General features: G+C 36.5%; 2 protein-coding genes across 14 annotated transcripts in view; one reads left to right on the top strand and one right to left on the bottom strand.

The window, feature by feature from the left end:
* OSTN (osteocrin) overlaps nt 1-14,569 on the top strand; it is a 276,583-nt gene extending 262,014 nt beyond the window's left edge. For all 6 annotated transcript variants that reach the window (XM_055382159.2, XM_055382157.2, XM_055382158.2 and 3 more), the window contains one exon: nt 11,842-14,569. The gene's annotated coding sequence lies outside the window, so the exon portion shown is untranslated. The remainder of the gene's footprint in view (nt 1-11,841) is intronic.
* UTS2B (urotensin 2B) overlaps nt 1-18,253 on the bottom strand; it is a 117,130-nt gene that overhangs the window by 31,138 nt on the left and 67,739 nt on the right. For 6 of the 8 annotated variants that reach the window (XM_063704465.1, XM_063704463.1, XM_063704467.1 and 3 more), the window contains one exon: nt 16,126-17,364. The exons of the other annotated variants lie outside the window; for them this stretch is intronic. In XM_063704465.1, the coding sequence (XP_063560535.1) occupies nt 17,339-17,364 (26 nt within the window). In that variant the 3' untranslated portion in view covers nt 16,126-17,338. Of the gene's footprint in view, nt 1-16,125; nt 17,365-18,253 lie in introns of those variants that run through there. 8 annotated transcript variants of the gene reach the window in all.

Raw genomic sequence — 18,253 nt, forward strand, 5'->3', positions numbered from 1 at the left:
TCTCAAACGCTCCTTCATTAAATTAGAATAATAATTTCTACCATATAGCATTGTCCTGAGGATTAAATAGATACATATTAAGCACTTATAATAGTACCTGAGATGTTAATTTCTTAGTAAGTATTAGTTAATATTATCATTATACAAATAAATGGAAGGCTTAGAAACATTAACTTACAGTGCCACATAGAGTATAAGTGGTACACATAGAATTAAAATCCAGAGAGGTTACATCCTAAGTGGATACGTTAAACACAGCATTTAATCATACATATCCTTTAAACACTAAATAAATGTTTTTTGAAGGTGAAATCTTAGCAATATGTTTTCTTCCAATAGGACTTATAGAAGGTGCATGCCCGCTCCCTAACAAATAAGACAAACTGGAACTGCTTTAACAATCTGAGGCTAGAGAAGAGGGAATTTTGCCTTCTGCTTCTCTCGAGATAATCCTTAGACCAATAATTTAGAGGCCCCAAAAGTATCACATTAGCCCTGATCTTGTCTTAATTTAAATCATCCCATTTTTTCCCTCCTCCTCATGCTCTAAAACCACAATAAATAGTCAGTATTTTTTCTCAACTCTCTCGTTCTCAAAATCACTCAGTTAAAATAAATTTCATTATCATGGAGTTGTTTAATGAACCTCTGCAGTTAATGAATGTCTATAGATACAAGAGAACTTACTGAATACTGCCAAGAACACTGCCTTTTAATCAGCATCATCTTCAAAACAGGTTGAACATTGTTTCTTCGTATCTAGAGATATACCAAGTATGGTCACTCTTCAAGGTTGTTAAAAATTGCCACATCATATTTGAGTAGAAACTAGCTAATTGCTGTTTAAAAACCAAGTAACTCTTTGAGTCCTCCAGTTTCTTGATGTTCTGAGAACATTATGACAGTGAGATAAAATTAATTAAGTTTGATTGGTTTCCACATATACCTTTACCACCCTTGATTATCACCCATTTCAACATTTTTTAGTTCAACCACAACAAATTATGTTAAACAAATTATACAGGGAACTCATTTTCATATGAATTTTTTTTTGTTTTTTTGAGACGGAGTCTCACTCTTTTATCAGGCTGAAGTGCAGTTGCACGATCTCGGCTCACTGCAACCTCTGCCTCCCGGGTTCAAGCAATTCTCCTGCCTCAGCCTCCCAAGCATCTGGGACTACAGGCATGCGCCACCACGTCCAGCTACTTTTTTAAAAACATATTTTTAGTAGATATGGGGTTTTACCATGTTGGCCAGGATGGTCTCGATCTCCTGACCTTGTGATTCTCCCGCCTCGGCCTCCCAAAGTGCTGGGATTACAGGCGTGAGCCACTGGGCTCAGCCTTGAATTTTTATATGAAGACTGAGACCATAGAAATTTCAGCAACTACCAAACTATGAAGACAATTGAATTAATACAATGCTTCCTGAATCACTGTTGGGTGAAATCCAAATTTGTATGTTGTGTCCTTCTCTTAGCAAACTTTGTTAAGCATCTTGATAATCACTGTTCTTATATTAAAATCTCAAGGTGAGAATATCACAAAACAATCGATTTAGAAAAGAATTTATCATATATTTGCTCTTTCCCGTTCATCAGTCATTGTGGGTTCACCTGTTCGACCATTTTGTTTCTATTTATTTTCCATCACTGCCACCAAGATTTCTCTCAGACATTCGTTTACTTCCTCATGTGAAGTTTCATGTTATGTAGTTTACGAATAACAAAAGACATGAGATGATAATATATTTCTAATTTCCAATCTAATTTTCAAAGTTACTTTTTATATTTTTATCTACTGTCAACAATATTCCTTTGAATTAAACAGGGGATGTATCATTTAACAGATAGCAGCTTAAAAGTCATTAAATACTGTTCACACAGTAATACAGCTGAGAGGTTCAAAAACATAAAGTTTCATTTAATCCAACCCCATTTTTTAAAACAATTCAGGAAAATGGAGCTGCAAGAGGAAATTGTCCCAAATTTTATAGACTCTTGGGCAGAGCAAAATCTGGGGTCCGGGTCTTTGGACTTACAGGCCAACATTCTCTTCGTGACCCAAAAGGCCTTCTTGGTGCTAAGTTTTCATTGTTGGATGCTAAATTCATTGGTTATACATGTCTAAGACGAACAGAAATGGTATCTCGCACTTTACAAAAATCTTTGTTTCACTTCTGTGCAGGTTGATGGATTTACTTTTGGAGCAGGTTTGTTTGTGGGTTTTCATCTTCCGGGTTTCACTTTAACACTTCCTATTAAAAGTAAAACTGCTATCTAATTATGGAAGTTTTGCTTCATTCGAGGTGAAGTCTGGAACAGCTGCTCTATGATGCCTAGTATAGGGGCCGAATGCCCCCTGAGGTTTTGCTAACAGTCACTGACATGAGGCAGATGGATACATACAAGAAAAGTCACACAAATTTATTTAACATTTATACCTGGGAGGCTTAAGGATGAAGACCTCAACTTTCCAGGGGGTATAGATGCTTATATAACATCTTAAGGTTACAGAAAGAATGCAGACTCAGCGTGACCACAACCAGGTTTTAATAATAGTTTCAAGACAGGCTGTGGGAGAGAGAACGGAAGAGGCTTGGCTAGCAAAGGTGGATTTGTCATGTAGATGAAACCTCATTGGCAGCAGCCCTCAGAGAACTTAGGTGGTGAATGTTTATTTTCAGTAGTTTAAAGGTACCAAACTCTCAGCTAATCTTTCCTAGATCTGGACAAGGGAAGGGCTGGCTGCATTAATGCAAATTCTCTACAGATCTACAGATGCAAATTTCCCCCACAAAAGACACATTTTCAGGATCACTTCAGAATATGTTAAAGAAATATATTTTGGAGTAAAATATTTTTTATTTACTTCAATCCCCATTTTGAAACTTAAAAAGCGTTTCACATATTAAAACCCAAACTAACAGCTTTGGAGAGATTTGGATTAGAGGTTGTTAGATAGAAATAGACAAAAGATGGAAAGACAAATTGGGATAAGCAGAAAAAAGTAAATTTAAATATATTATCTCAAGTCTTGTTTAGTCAGTGTCTTAGTCCTGAGAACAGATCAGTTCAGTTAAATAGCCGTGTCCCATTCCAGAAGGTGGCATGTGAGTTGGACTAGGCCTCTATACGTGATGCAGATAAACAGATCTTTAATAAGAAGTATTTCTAAGGACATAGAAAAAAGCAAGGGTTAAACAGAGGTTAAAAACTGTCTAGAGCAGTCTATAGACTAGTTTTTCTAGAGTCTCTGAAGCATCTTCAGAATGCAATGGCAATATGCCAGATTATTCTGAATTATGTTACAAAATAGGGTTTCAAGCGAACTTCCTGAGAAGTCCGTATCAGCAGGCGTGAAGGTTGTTTACATATAAGTGGCTGTTATTTCTCTCAAAATGTAAGTTGTCTAACTTCAGTCTGCAGGGCTTTATGAAAAGCACAGTTTTAATTTCTAGAGATTTCAGGTTAGAAAAAAATGGAAGAAAAAATTAAAAACCTTAGTTTGGAGACTTGTAGCCAAGAAAGAATTCAAGATTCAGTCCAAACTATAGGCAAATAATAAAAACTCAAAAACAACGAATAAGGCTAGAATCTAACAACAGGTGTCTGTATAGTTTTCTTTTGAAAGATAATTTTTCTCTCTCCACTTCCCCATTTCTACCAAAGATAAGTCATAGTCCTTATTTATTTGCAAAATAAGTTTTAGTCATATTATGTATTATACTTAGTCTGATTATTTGCATAAAGTACAGCAAAAATGTGATTGGCCATATAAGGTCTTTTTAAATTGGCTTTACTGAGACTTTCCTTATAAGGAATCTCAGATTAGACTTTCAAAAGCTTCTTGAGGTTAACCAAATCAAAGATTTATTTGTGCTTGTACACACCTGTATGAATTTGGGTGAATTTCTCTCTTCTCAGGGTCCTAAAATAACTTGAGATTCCTGGGCCTGTCAGAAAGTGACATTCTTTACTTCAGCTGTCCCCAGGCTTTTCGGCGCCGGGGACTGGTTTCCTGGAAGACAATTTTTCCAAGGACCAGGGAGCAGGGGAGGAAATGGTTTTGGGATGAAGCTGTTCCACCTCAGATCATCAAGCATTAGTTAGACTCTCATAAGGAACACACAACCTAGATCCCTTGCATGAACAGTTCACAATAGGATTCGTGCTCTTATGAGAATCTAATGCCACTGTGGATCTGACAGAAGGTGGAGCTCAGGTGGTAATGCTCACTTGCCCACTGCTCACCTCCTGCTGTGTGGCCCAGTTCCTAGCAGGCCACAGACATGTGCTGGTCCGCAACCCGGAGGATGGGAATGCTGCTTTACCGCAAGTCAGGAACTTGGTAAAGAAATCACATAGGCAAGGTATCAGGCAAGTCTTTCCAAGAGGCTTTTTATTGGCTCTATAAAGTCAAACTCAATTCCTCAAAGTAGTCTGGACATTTCTAAAAATATACCACTCCACTCAAATCCTTGATGAAATAACCAGTGTCTGCAATTGTGTACTGTTAAAAAACAAAACATATTCTTGCTGAACTTACAGAAAACATTATATTCCTAGAAACTAAAAATGCTCACAAATAGTTTCTAAATTCTGAAGAAGGCAGGTAGAAAGAAATATGCTTCAAATTTTGTTCACAAAAGTGTGCTTTATCCAATCCGTTGTAAGATATAAATAGCCCTAAAAAAAGTGTTTTAACTCTGAAAAAAAAAACAAAAATAATCAGCAATGTTCAAACAAAAAAAGTCATTAAAATGATTTCAGTTTTCTATTAGTTTTAGCCAATGTAATGAACTCTTCTTCTGCTTGATGTTGCGTTAGCAGTTGCCATGAATGCATCAGCTTTTTAATTAGAGTCCTAAAAATTTTGTGATTTTTACCTAATCAAATTGTATAATCTCCAAAGTTATTAGAAACCTGTACTTAAGAGTACTTACAAAAGTACTTTCCATGAATTTCCAGAAAGAAGCAAACTTTGGATTATGGCTGATTATAAACCACCTTTTAAGAAGAGTCAGAGTAAAATAATAATTGTCTGTGTATGACAAAAGTCTTAGACTGGCATGGTTAAAGAAAATTGACAAGAAAAATCAGTTATTTCTATAGCATATAACAATTTAACATAATAATTATAATTAAATACTACTGATAACATATGCTAAAACATATCAGAATTTCAGGAATCTCGTACACTTTTAGAACACATCTTAATAACACACTTATATAAATATAATGCAAAGTAAAACACATTTCAGACTTGACAATGCTTTCTGTATAATTTGAACATGCCAAATAAGCTGTATATGTTTTTCTTGGACTTCCACGGGCGGTAATATTTAAAAAGGTAGTTGAGGTAAAAAAGACTGAATTTAGCATTTGAATTTTGATTTTGGAAAGTTTATCAAACATCAAAAGTTTAAAATACTTGATATCACAAAATAAGATCACAGGTCTCTGCAAAATAAGACATTCATTTAGCCAAAATGATAATTCAGAGATTTCAAAAAGCATAGAGAGGAGACTCAGTTTCTTAAACAATCATAAGGTCTAATAAAGACAGCATGAGGCAAACTGAAACTGTCTCTCCCCCTCTCTCCTCCTTTTTTTTTTTGGAGCTTAGTCAAACAGCAAATAAAATTTTTTACTACCTCTTATTAATACTATATTAAAAGATTATTCAAAAGAGAAAACCAAATTTTACCTTTGTATTCATGTATTATTAATGCTAAAGCTAATTTTAATAAAAGTTTATAAACAAATCCATACAATTTCAATCAGTTTTATAACCTCTTACAATTTGTAAAATTTCTTCAATTTAAAACAATCCTTAAAACCTCTAAACTAGACAAAATTACTTTCACTTTAACAAAAACCAAGGCTGGGTGTGGTGGCTCAAGCCTGTAATCCTAGCACTTTTGGAGGCCAAGGCAAGAGGACCACTTTGAGCCCAGAGATTTGAAACGAGCCTTGGCAACAAAGGGGCACCCCATCTGTACAAAAAAGTTTTTTTAAATTAGTCAAGCATTGTGGTGCAAGCCTGTAGTCCCAGCCACTTGGGAGGCTGAGTTGGAAGGATCACTTGATCCTGAGAGGTCAAGGCTGCAATGAGCCGTGATCACACCACTGCACTCCAGCCTGGGTGACAGAGCAAGACCCTCTCTCAAAAAAAAAAAAAAAAAAAAAAAGACCATAGACACACAAATTTACATGCCTTTTTATAATCCTTCTTACCAAAAACATACTCTACTTCCTTACACACTTTGCATATTTTCTCTTATATCTAGTAGTTTTGACTACATATAGTTATTATAGTGTTAATAATTAGTAACTTTTATTTTAGTAAAAAATCTAGGAAGTAGGTAATTTTAATTACATATCAGATGCAGAGCCCAGGACAAAAGACAATGCCTGGAGAATCTAATTTCTCCCAGCATCTCCCAGCAGGGGAGGCATAACTGGGATAGGAGAGAATCTAATCTCCCAGCAGGGGAGGCATAACTGGGATAGGAAAGATGGACCAGGTGTTATCCCCCACCCTCATCATGGGCATCTGTCTAGACCTCTGAATCGAAAGACTGAAATCAAGATACACAGACTCGGAAACAAATTAATTAAGTATCAAAAATATCAAGCAACAATTTTTTGGCCATAAACCTGCCTGATCAATAGACTCAGACAAAAACGACTACATTAAAATTCTGAAGACATTTTAATATTATTTTACCAATAATTTTAAAACTATATTTCTCAAAGATTGCTAAAATCACATGAACTTGAAAAGCATTTGGTCTTAATTTATGAGTACTCATTTATTTTTAAATTAATGTGGTACCATGTGTAGACAATATTAAACATGTATAGCTATAAATACATATATACATATACATGTATATGTATAGGGGGACATAAGGTATAGCATACACATCTGCACATGAAGACTTTATTGTTTTGATTTTAGAATTTTAGCCATAAGACAGGTAAAACTCACTAGTCTAAAAAGACAGATTGAAACTACGCCTTTGTAAATGGAAAAATTTAAGGCTTATCTGGAGTACCCCTTCTGAGTTTCAGAGAAAACAGGTAGCAAATTTATATCTCAAAGCACAGAGAGAATTTGATTTTTCAGGAAGCTTGAGTAGTCAAAGGAAGATTAAAAATGAATGCCAAGATTCCTTAGGAATTAACCATAAGATTGCGTAAGGAGAGCAATCTCATTTAGACAGGTAGCTTTTAATTTAGTCTGTGTTTTCCAAGTGGACCACTGAGGTCAGGACAGAACTCACTAAGGAACAAGGCTAACAGAGCATTTTTAGTTTATAGGGCCTAATAATTTAAACATGAAAAAAGTGGATGCAGTTAAAAGGCAAAGCATTTAGTTGTTTAAAAATCAAGGGTTTCTGAGAGTTGAACAATGAGAACACATGGACACAGGGAGGGGAACGTCACATACCAGGGCCTGTTGGGGCGTAGGGGGCAAGGGGAGGGAGAGCATTAAGAGAAACACCAAATGCATGCGGGCTTTAAAACCTAGATGACGGGTTGATGGGTGCAGCAAATCACCATGGCACATGTACAGCTATGTAACAAGCCTGCACGTTCTGCACATGTATCCCAGGACTTAAAGTATAATTAAAAAAAAAAAAAAAAGTCAAGGCTTTCACTGAATCCCAGGTCCCCCCAAAAGAGGAAAGCACGATGGAAACCAGGCCACACACTTTGGTCACTTTGCCGCAAATACATTTTTCTAGGTGTTTAAACCGTACCGTTGTTTATCTAATGTGCAAATGAGTAGCCCCCTGTAGTAACAAGCATTTATTGGAAACAACTGTAGTTGGCCATGTCTAACACTGTTACTCTTGCCTAGCCATTACATACACCAAGGTCAAGTCTCTCATAATACCAAATAATTTCTGGTCAAAAGCCAAAGTGATCAGGTAACACACTACAAAAGAGAGCAGAGTTTTAGACCTCAGAGGAGGTTGCCTATGACGCTTAAAACTGCAAGGGAAGAAGACTCCCAGAAAGGAGTAAGAGTACTCCGAGTTACCTTCTTCTGAGTCCCTTAAGGAGTGTGAGCTGTTAGAAGTCTTCTCTAGACCTTTTCCTGTGGTACCAAAAATGGCAAAGAGGAAGGAGAAGTAGGGAGAAGTGAAAGTAAACGGGAAAACAATCTGTTTTTTTTTTTTTTTTTGAGACAGACTCTTGCTTTGTCACCCATCTCAGCTCACTGCAACCTCTGCGTCCCAGATCCAAGAAATTCTTCTGCCTCAGCCTCCCGAGTAGCCAGGATTACAGGCACACACCACCACCCCCAGCTAATTTTTGTATTTTTAGTAGAGACAGGGTTTTACCATATTGACCAGGCTGGTCTCGAACTCGTGACATCATGATCCACCCGCCTTGGCCTCCCGAAGTGCTGGGATTACAGGCGTGAGCCACCGTGCCTGGATTTTTTTTTTTTTTAACCAAAATACTCTCCCTGGTAAAATTAATAAGCCTTAACCAAGGTTTTGACTTAACCAAGGATGTATGAGGTGTCTCCAAAGAAATAAATGACCACCCCCAAAAAGTCAAAAGTCACACAGATGTCAAACCAACAGGGCCCCCTGACTGGCTATCAAAGCCAGGCGTTGATGCTGAAAGCATGGACTTTTAACTATTAGACCACAAGGCAGGATGGCTTTTATTGTTATTCCCTCAGGCAATCTCTTACAAATGATTTTAAATGTTTTAGGTCAAATTTTTGCCCTTTAATTTAGTCAAGAGAATTTCGAAAGCTAGCTATGACCCCATTACGTATCCTTCTTTTTTTTTTTTTTTCTTGAGACAGTCTCGCTCTGTCACCAGGCTGGAGCGCAGTAGTACAATCTCGACTTACTGCAACCTCCACCTCCCCGGTTCAAGTGATTCTCCTGCCTCAACCTCCGGGGTAGCTGGGACTACAGGCACGCACCATGCCCGGCTAACTTTTGTATTTTTAGTAGAGACGGGGTTTCACCATGTAGGCCAGGATGGTCTCGATCTCTTGACCTCATGATCCGCCACCTCAGCCTCCCAAAGTGCTGGGATTACAGGGGAGAGCCACAGTGCCCAGCCTATGTATTCTTCTTTTAATTTAATCTTCGCATCAATTGTTTGGTGTAAGATATCTCTAATTTTTTTTTTTTTTTTAATTTAGGAATTTTAGTCTAACTTAAAGGATCCGTCTTCTGGCCACCGACAATTAGGGTTTCCAGTGGTGTACTTAGTCCAGTAACAACTCAATCCAAAAGCCTCTTCATGTAAAGCCCAGAATGTAATTTTAGGGCATAGACAAAAAAAATGCCAAAGATTCCCCCACCAAAAATCTCACTCCCGGAAACAGGCTAAGAGAACAAAAAATATCTTGTTGCCACAGATATTAAGGAACCCACAGATTTGTGAGGGGGGTGCCAGTCACAGTTGTGAGGGGGGTGCCAGTAATCTGTGACACCAGGTGTCCCCTCCTGGGATTGGACTTTCCCGGCATTAACCAGGCAACAATGGCTGAGAAAACAAAAGCTCCTTATGGACAGGACTTCTTATGACAAACCCCCGCCCCCGAGCTTGGGAGATTAGTAACAAAAAAAAGTCTTGGGTTCCCAGGCATTTTTAGGATGGCCACCTGATGTGATCCAACAACCATGCCCTTCAGGTGATGGAGACCAGGAAAGACTGCTCCCACTTAGTCAGATGTCAAGCTCTCCAGGACGTAAAACTGAACAAGAGGGAACTTTATTTGGTATCCCTCTTTATGAACAACACAGAAAGACAGAGACAAAGGAAAAGACTATTTCTGGGAGGAAAGCGATCAAACAATATGAATATTCATACACAAAGTACCAAAAAATACACCAGAGATACTATACTCCAAGTTAAGTCACATAAATCTTTGTCTCGCATTAATCAAAATTGTGCAGAGGGAAGAGTGATTCTTACCATTCACCTGATCAGATTACACAGAGAGAGAGATAGAGGCCAGGAGCTTTTCTGGTAAGAAATTCTTACTCTTTTTGCCAGCAGATTAGGTCTTGGGTTCTCGTAACTGTGACTTCCAGCGGGGTGAAATTTTAATCTCGCTGCTCACGGCACCCAACTGAAGGTGCCAAGGGCTAACTTTAACCTTTGCCCCTCTGAAGGTTTGCCGAAAATCACTGACATGCGGCAGATGTAAGATTAAAAGGAGAAGAGGATACAAATTTATTTAATGTGTATACAGGGGAGCCTTCAGAATGAAGGGCCCAATCTACTAACGGTGTTCAAAAAATTATATATTATCTTGAGGTTACAGAAAGAATGCAGGCTCAGAGCATGGCCAAAAACAGGTTTTAGTGGCAAGAGAGGTTATGGGAGAGAGAAAGAGGCTTGGCTAGCAAAGGTAGTCTTGTTATGTAGATAAAACGCAGCAGCCCTCAGAGAGAATAGATGGCAAATGTTTCTTTTCAGACCTCTGAAAGCATTAGACTCTCAGTTACTATCTTCCCTAGATCTAGACAAGAGGAGGGCTGGCTGCATTAATGCAAATCCCCCCACAAAAAAACAGCTTTATGGAGCCACTTCAAAATATGTCAAGGAAGTATATTTTCGGTAAAATATTTTGATTTCCATCACTAGTTACCAGACCAAACACTAATTTCTTCTCTGATACGTATTTTTGAAAGGGCGATAATTTGCTATTTATGCAATGGCTTTCTGAAATCATTAATATATTGTACCAAAGTTTTGAGTTTTTAGTAGGCTTTAGCTCTAAGCAACTCAAATTCAAAGAAGCATTTTGTCTAAATGTTCCTAGCTCTTCTAGATGAAATTAGCAAGTTCTAGGTCTGTGCCATTGAAATCAGAATGTCAACCTGATAAAATTAGAAATGTGACTATTGGCCGGGTGTGGTGGCTCATGCCTGTAATCCCAGCACTTTGGGAGACCGAGGCAGGTGGATCACCTGAGGTCAGGAGTTTGAGACCCGCCCGGCGAACATGGTGAAACCTCATCTCTACTAAAAATACAAAAATTTAGCCTGGCATGGTAGCATGCGCCTATAATCCCAGCTACTCAGGAAACTGAGACAGGAGAATCGCTTGAACCCGGAAGGCGGAGGTTGCAGTGAGCTGAGGTCGCGCACCATTGCACTCCAGCCAGGGCAAACTCCATCTCAAAAAAAAAAAAGAAAAAATGAAAGAAACGTGACCATTAATTGTGCTACCAGTTGCTGGCACATCCATTAAGACTTTTCTTCCACTAATGTGAGACACATGTTGCTGAATTATACTGAAAATTTTTATTTTAGATTTATATTGACATATATTGACATACCATCATTCAAATACATTAATATAACTCAAATACAGCAGAGATCTTGTTTAAATGGCAGTATATGGTTGGATTCTTGGTAGAATGTGCAAAATATACAACTTTCAATGTGTTATAATAAACAGAAAGTAGTATTCAGGTTTTCTTTGTCCTTCTTTTGTTTGTCACGGCAGTATCCTTTGAACAAAGATTAAAAACTGAAGCAAAATAGAATATAGTTGGTACTTGAAGAAAGGAGCTGTGAAAAAGACTTTTTATAATTTTTATTAAAACTTGAGCATAAGCACCTAGCTTATATGTTTAAAATATTCTTTTTAATGTATTTTGAACTGAAATTGTTATTTTGCATTATTGTCTTCAAAATAAAAAATTGCCATGTAAATAAAGGCTATAATGAAACAGCATGTAATTAAAGACTTAACTCTTCTCAAGTGAAGTTGATGGACTTCCACCTGATCTACAGAGTTCTCATTAGCTTTAACAATCTCAACTTTCGTTTTTGCAGATGCAACTTCCTTGGGTGAAATGTCACAGCAATATGGAAGATGCTTCACTGAAGTTATTCACACTTCTTAATGATTAAACTTTTAAGGAACTGACCTGCAAATCCTTTCCAAAGCTTGAACTTCAGTCCATCACATTACAGCATTGTTACCGCTTCAATTAAATTGTGTAAATCATTTTGATGCACGTACATTTTAAAATTATATATTTTAATTATTCAAGAATGGTTAACTTCCCCTTAAACCTTACTTTTAAAAATAATAATTAAATACACAATACAGTGAGATGCCTTCTCTATGGATTTACCATGCACATGTTCGTAGTCAAAGAATAATAACAAAAGACAGATTTGCTTCTGTAAAATTTAGTTATAATCTGTCCATTATTGGGGAATGAGGAAAGGCAATGGTGTGTATTTTCTGTTGAGTACTTTCACTTCCCTGTATTCCATTTTTCCAAGAGTCTGATCGGTAATAATTATGAAATTAGGCTTCTCTTTTCATATTCAAGTTTCAGTCATGTTCAGAAAAATAAAACACAGCCCCAATGAGCCTATTGACTTAGAATTAAGAAAGTGAAGGACATTACTCATTTGTCAAACTTAGATATCACTTGTCCCCTAAAAACTTTCCATTTTTCTAAATTCTGATAGTTAAGAGCAGTAGTGTCTCATTAGGAGGGGAGTAAGCTCACACAGAGGTAAAAATGAAAGTAGGAGGGAAGTCAAAGAATTACCACCAGAACAGGTTAGGAGCAGCTAAGCACACATCATTTTAGCTCAGTACATTTCAGCATAGTACAATGTGATCTTTTTGATATCTTGGATTAATCTAAGAAACTGTTTACTGTGTTTCATATATTGGCTTATTTGGCTTCAATTGTCTTATTATCCTTAATAAGCCAATTGAAGAGCATAATGATTTTGAGAATGATTTCTTAAAAATCATTCAGATTATTTTTGACTTATTAAAACATAAGTTTTCATATTGCAGAAAACTCAGTTCTCAGTAATAACTATGATGTTACTGTAGCTTGGACACATAGGCCCATTGTGCATTGGATATACTTTGAAAACACACAAAAAAACTTTCTATGGAACAGAGATTCATAAGTTACTTAGCAGAAGTTTATAAAGCATCTGAAAAACACTTCCTCTGTAAACCCTAAAAATCACTGTCTGATATGTGGGAGGAAAAAAGTTTTGGCCAGTAGAGCAAAGGCTTATTTCAGCATAAAAAGAGAGTGTTGTGAGTTGTGAGAAGGTGTCTTAATTTTAAAGGAAGAGGAGAGAAATGGGCAATTGCTAATCTTAACTAAAAATTAATGGACTTGTATGATCCAAAGAATAAAATAAACTCACAGAAACATAAAAATACATTAGAAAAAGAGTTAAACTAAGAAATTGACCTTTATAAAGGACTAATTTTTCAGTTATCCAATGTGCTTTTTAAAGATAAAGTTTAAAAGAGGCAAAAAGAGGTGAAAGAAATGAACATGTGTACTTAGAATATATATATTGGTTTTGTATGTAACTTCTTAGTTTTTCTGGACATTTTTCAAATTGGAAGTCTTCAAAATTAATTTAGGAAAAATAGTAAATAATTTTTTTTCATTGTAATAGAGGGCTGTAGCCAAGAGAAGTGAATTTTGGGAAATCTAACCAATTCTTTTTTTCATAAACTTGTGTTAGAAAGCTAGCAATAGCACATAGGGAAGTATCCTGGAGGACTCATGATTTGAAAGAATTAAGAAGTTGTGATATCCTTGTCTGCCTTTCCCCAACCTTGTGATGAACTACAGAAATGTTTCCTATTGCTTAGAAGCTCTTTCTTTCCTTGTATTCACATTTGGATATTTGTAAGCTTCTAATCCAACTGGGTTCTGCTTCGTAATTGACAAAAGGTATTAAAACCTACTTTAGCCTAAAACTTTCTCATGGTAAATATTGGAAGTTGGATTATGCAAATTGATTTCCTCCATTCTTTATTTTTTAATTCAAAATTAGACTATGACATCCAACTTAAAATAAGTCACAATATAGTGATTTATGCTATAGTTTCATGTGTAATGTGTTTTCTCCTAATATACACACAATTTCCATTAAGGGAAGAAAATGTTTTCTCCACTTACAACTCTATTTTATTTCATATTTTAATTTTTACCACTACTTCATTCAGAGTAGAAAATAAGCCAGCAATATACTAAATAATGGGGCTATTCTTTTAACATAGCAGTAAATTAAGACAGAATTTTTGTTAAGAATATGACAAGTCATCTCACTTACTTATCCAATGCATTAGGTATTACTAATCCAACTATATTTCAACTTGAAGGGACTTTTTTGTTTTGTTTCAAAATAATGCATTACTTTTTTTTCTTTGCTTCTGTATGAAGCTTTATAGAGCAAATGAATATATGCATATGGAGTTCTGGGTTCTAGTGTCAATTACATAATCAAATTTCATAAAAGGATGTTAGTTCCTGGCTATGTTGTCCTAAAATTTACACACACTAAAAAATGTCTGTCATGTTGTACCTTTAATCTGTTCATAGCTTTAGGGAATTAAGTTTCTTAAACCAAATTATGAAAAAATAACTTAATGGAATCTTCTAAAAGGAAAAAGTATAAAAAGCTTTCTGAATGATATTACCCCTTATGCCTAAAGGCTCAAGATGCTTGAATACGGTTCAACTTTTCCAAAGTTAATAAACATGGGATGATGAAAGCAGTTTTAATCTTTATTTATTATAACACATTTGCATTCATAACTGTTGTAAATACATGAGAACATCTTTGGGCATTACCATGCAACTAATATTTATTTACATACATTTGAGTTATTCCTTAGCAAGCTTAGCATTACAGGCATATTGCTCAACTTGGTCTATTTTATTGTAGGTTTAAATTTGTTTTAATAGTTTACTTGTTTTGTTTCATTTCTGTTTTGGGGATTTGGGGTTTATTTGTTGTTTGTCTGAGACATGGTCTAGCTCCAGGCTGGAGTGCAGTGGTGCAATCACAGCTCACTGAAGCCTTGATCTCCCTGGCTCAAGCAATCCTCCCACCTCAGCCTCCCAGGTAGCTGGGACTGCAGACACATGCTACGACTCCTGACTAATCTTTGTATTTTTTGTAGAAATGGGGTTTCACCATGTTGCCCAGGCTGGTCTCAAAACTCCCGGGCTTAAGCCTGATCCCCTCCACCGCCACCTCAGCATTCCAAAGTGGTGGGATTACAGGTGTGAGCCTCTGGGCCTGGACTTTAATTTTTATTTTTTTTTAATTTTATTTATTTTTTTGAGAGAGTTTAGCTCTTGTCGCCAGGCTGGAGTGCAATGGCGTGATCTCAGCTCACTGCAACCTCCGCCTCCCAGATTCAAATGATTCTCCTGCCTCAACCTCCTGAGTAGCTGGAATTACAGGCATGTGCCACCACACCCAGCTAATTTTGTATTTTTAGCAGAGACAGGGTTTCTCCATGTTGGTCAGGCTGGTCTCGAACTCCTGACCTCAGGTGATCTGCCTTGCCCTCCCAAAGTGCTGGGATTACAGGCATGAGCCACCGTGCCCAGACCCTTAATTTTTTTTAATAGTTTAAGCAATATTATTCATTTTATCTTATAAGACAGCTTTATCTTAAGCACCAACAATTTTATGTAGATTAAACTGTATCTTCTCCTCCCCATATAGTAAAGGGTGGTATGTAGATTGATTTGGTCAGCTATCACAGAGTAAGCTAGCCATTAATATTCTTTCATTGGAAAGTTACTTTGGCAATATATCTGTGCCAGCACAGATTGTAAACAAAATTGAGGTTGAACTTCCAAACTTTAATTGACTAAATAAATTTGTTTAGATGTAAGCAAGGGCAGTTTGATGTATAGATGTGAAACAAAAACTAATCAAGAGAAAGCCAATGAGTTTTTGGGGTTTTTGTTGTTGTTGTCTTTAACCACACTGTGTCTAAACTCTTACAAGCATGCTGAGAGTCTCAAATACTTTCTCATCTTGTGGAGGAGGCAGACATGAGAATTAAGAAAACAAAAGGCAAATCATTTTTTTAAGAAAGTTTTCTTAACATTCTATCTTTAAGGCATCTAGTACTTTTTCCCCAGAGTTTAATAAATCTGTTTCTGCTTTAGCAATGTATCCATTTGTTGGAGTAGTCTCAATTACCATTGTTCAAATTAATAGAAAAGAGAGGTGGCCAATACAATCATAAAAATGAGAAAGAACAATAATGCATATTTTCCATGTAACTTGAGACAATATAACTTTCCAAGATGCTTTTCAAAATGTTTTAATTAATAGTTCAACAGCATAGACAAAACTTTACATAAGCAATGAATTTATGGGAAGCATACAATAGATACAGCATTTTCAACTCTAGCGCTACAAAACCATTTTGATAGTGACATACCATTCAAAAGTGCAACCGATTAGTGATTATTCACAACATAAACCTTAAGCTTATTACAATTGACTTAGTAACAAGAACAAGGTAAAAAAAATCATATGCATAATAAATGCCAGTTTCTTTATGATTGAAACAGCTACAATTTTAAACAGCAGAGTATTACGGGATCTGGCCAGCAGCCCACAATGCAAAGGGGCTCTTTGTTCCCAGGCGGATTAGCAGGTTGAGATATAATAGACACACACAAGATAGTGAAAGCTGGGTCCAGGAGGGTCACCTCCTTCTGGTTCCACAGTGCCAACAATGCACTGGATATACCAGCATTTATTATTAAGTTTAGCGAGGGCGGGGGTAGGTTAGTGAGGGATTTAGGGTCATTTGATTATGAGGTGAGATGGTCACATGGGGATGAAGTAATTCTTTAACATAACATTTGTATGTAGAAGTACAGTATACAGAGATACAATATAGTGTGTGTCAGTAATTTCTAACAGAGCCTTAAAACAGAAACACAATCTTTCCATAACCTATGATTAGCAAGATATTAATCAGCAGTAACAATTGTAACAAAAGCTGGTTACAAACAATCCATGGAAACAGGACGTGAAGCTAGACAACCGGTTAGACCAGAAATTCTCAGAAGGGAGTATGCCTTAACCCTAAAGAGGCCTGGAAGAGCCGTGGCAAGATGAGGACGTTTACAACCCTATCTTATCCATATGGACAGGTGCCTTCCATGCATCTGTTTATAGGCTCTCCACGAGGGGCGCATTCCATTCCCAGAGCTATGAACACCTGCTTTTCTGGGATAGGAATCTTGGTGATGTGAAACCTCCCTGACTGCACGTCCATTCACAGGCTCTCTACAGGGGGAAGCACATCACGTGCTGTTGGCTTGTTCTGGCAGTCCAACCTGGCATTGTCTTTACACAATCCCACATGCAATTTTGTATTTACAATAATCAGGAGCATTTCATCTTTTATTCCACAGCAATAGCTTCAGGGGGTCTCCCTACAGCAGAGTGGGTAGATATATATCTTTTCCTGATGTTATCTTTTTTTGCATCCAGAGAAAAAGCTTTAAACACAGTATTTCCAAAAGCAAGCTAAAGAAGAAAACAAAATATTTTTTATTAGAAGTGTATTTGATAAAACTTGCTCTTGAATCAATAGCTTATGTGTGCCTGAATGAGAGTTAAGTTTTTAAAACGGACAGTCAATATGGTAGCTACTAGCCTCATGTTGATCTTTAAGTTAATTACAATTAAATAAATTAAAACTTCAACATCTCCATCATACTAGTCACATTTCAAGTGTTCAATAGCACTTGTAGCCAGTGACTACCAAAACAGACAGTACAAACTAGAGAATGTTCCCATCACAGAAAATTCTATTGGACAACACTGTTATAAATTATAATACATATAGTACAGCCTAGAGAATTCAATAGACTGCCCTATGAGATTCATCCCTCTATTTTACACTGGAGGTAACTGAAACACCAAAAAGAAAGTCACATAAGTAAAAAAGCAGTGCTAATGAGAATCTATCTATTGAGTGAAGAGGAAGGAAGACAGTTTAAAGGTCACTTTGCAGACCACACAATGATATTTAATTAACTTCATTTGTCATCACATTTAGTCCTTCCATTCTGATCATAAAATGATTCTTCAGAGAAATCAAACCAAATATATTAGCATTTCAATCTTCAAATATATAAATGAATCATTTTAAATCTTCTGTAGGTTGTTACCAATCACCTGACTTACAGTAGCTGCATCTAGCTAATTATCAGTTTCTCTAATTTCCTTTTATTTAACTAGCTTATAAAACTAAGTCCCTTGGGAGAAGGGCCTTTGATTCATTGTTGATCAGTGGTATTTACAGTGAAAAAGAGTTGAAAAACATATAATCCCTCATTGAAATGAATGATAAATTTCTATGTGCTTGCCCAGGTTTTCCTCTCCAAATACACCGTAGCTCCTGTGCTTATCA

This window comes from Gorilla gorilla, chromosome 2 (genome assembly GCF_029281585.2).
Source record: "Gorilla gorilla gorilla isolate KB3781 chromosome 2, NHGRI_mGorGor1-v2.1_pri, whole genome shotgun sequence".
Taxonomy (NCBI): domain Eukaryota; kingdom Metazoa; phylum Chordata; class Mammalia; order Primates; family Hominidae; genus Gorilla; species Gorilla gorilla.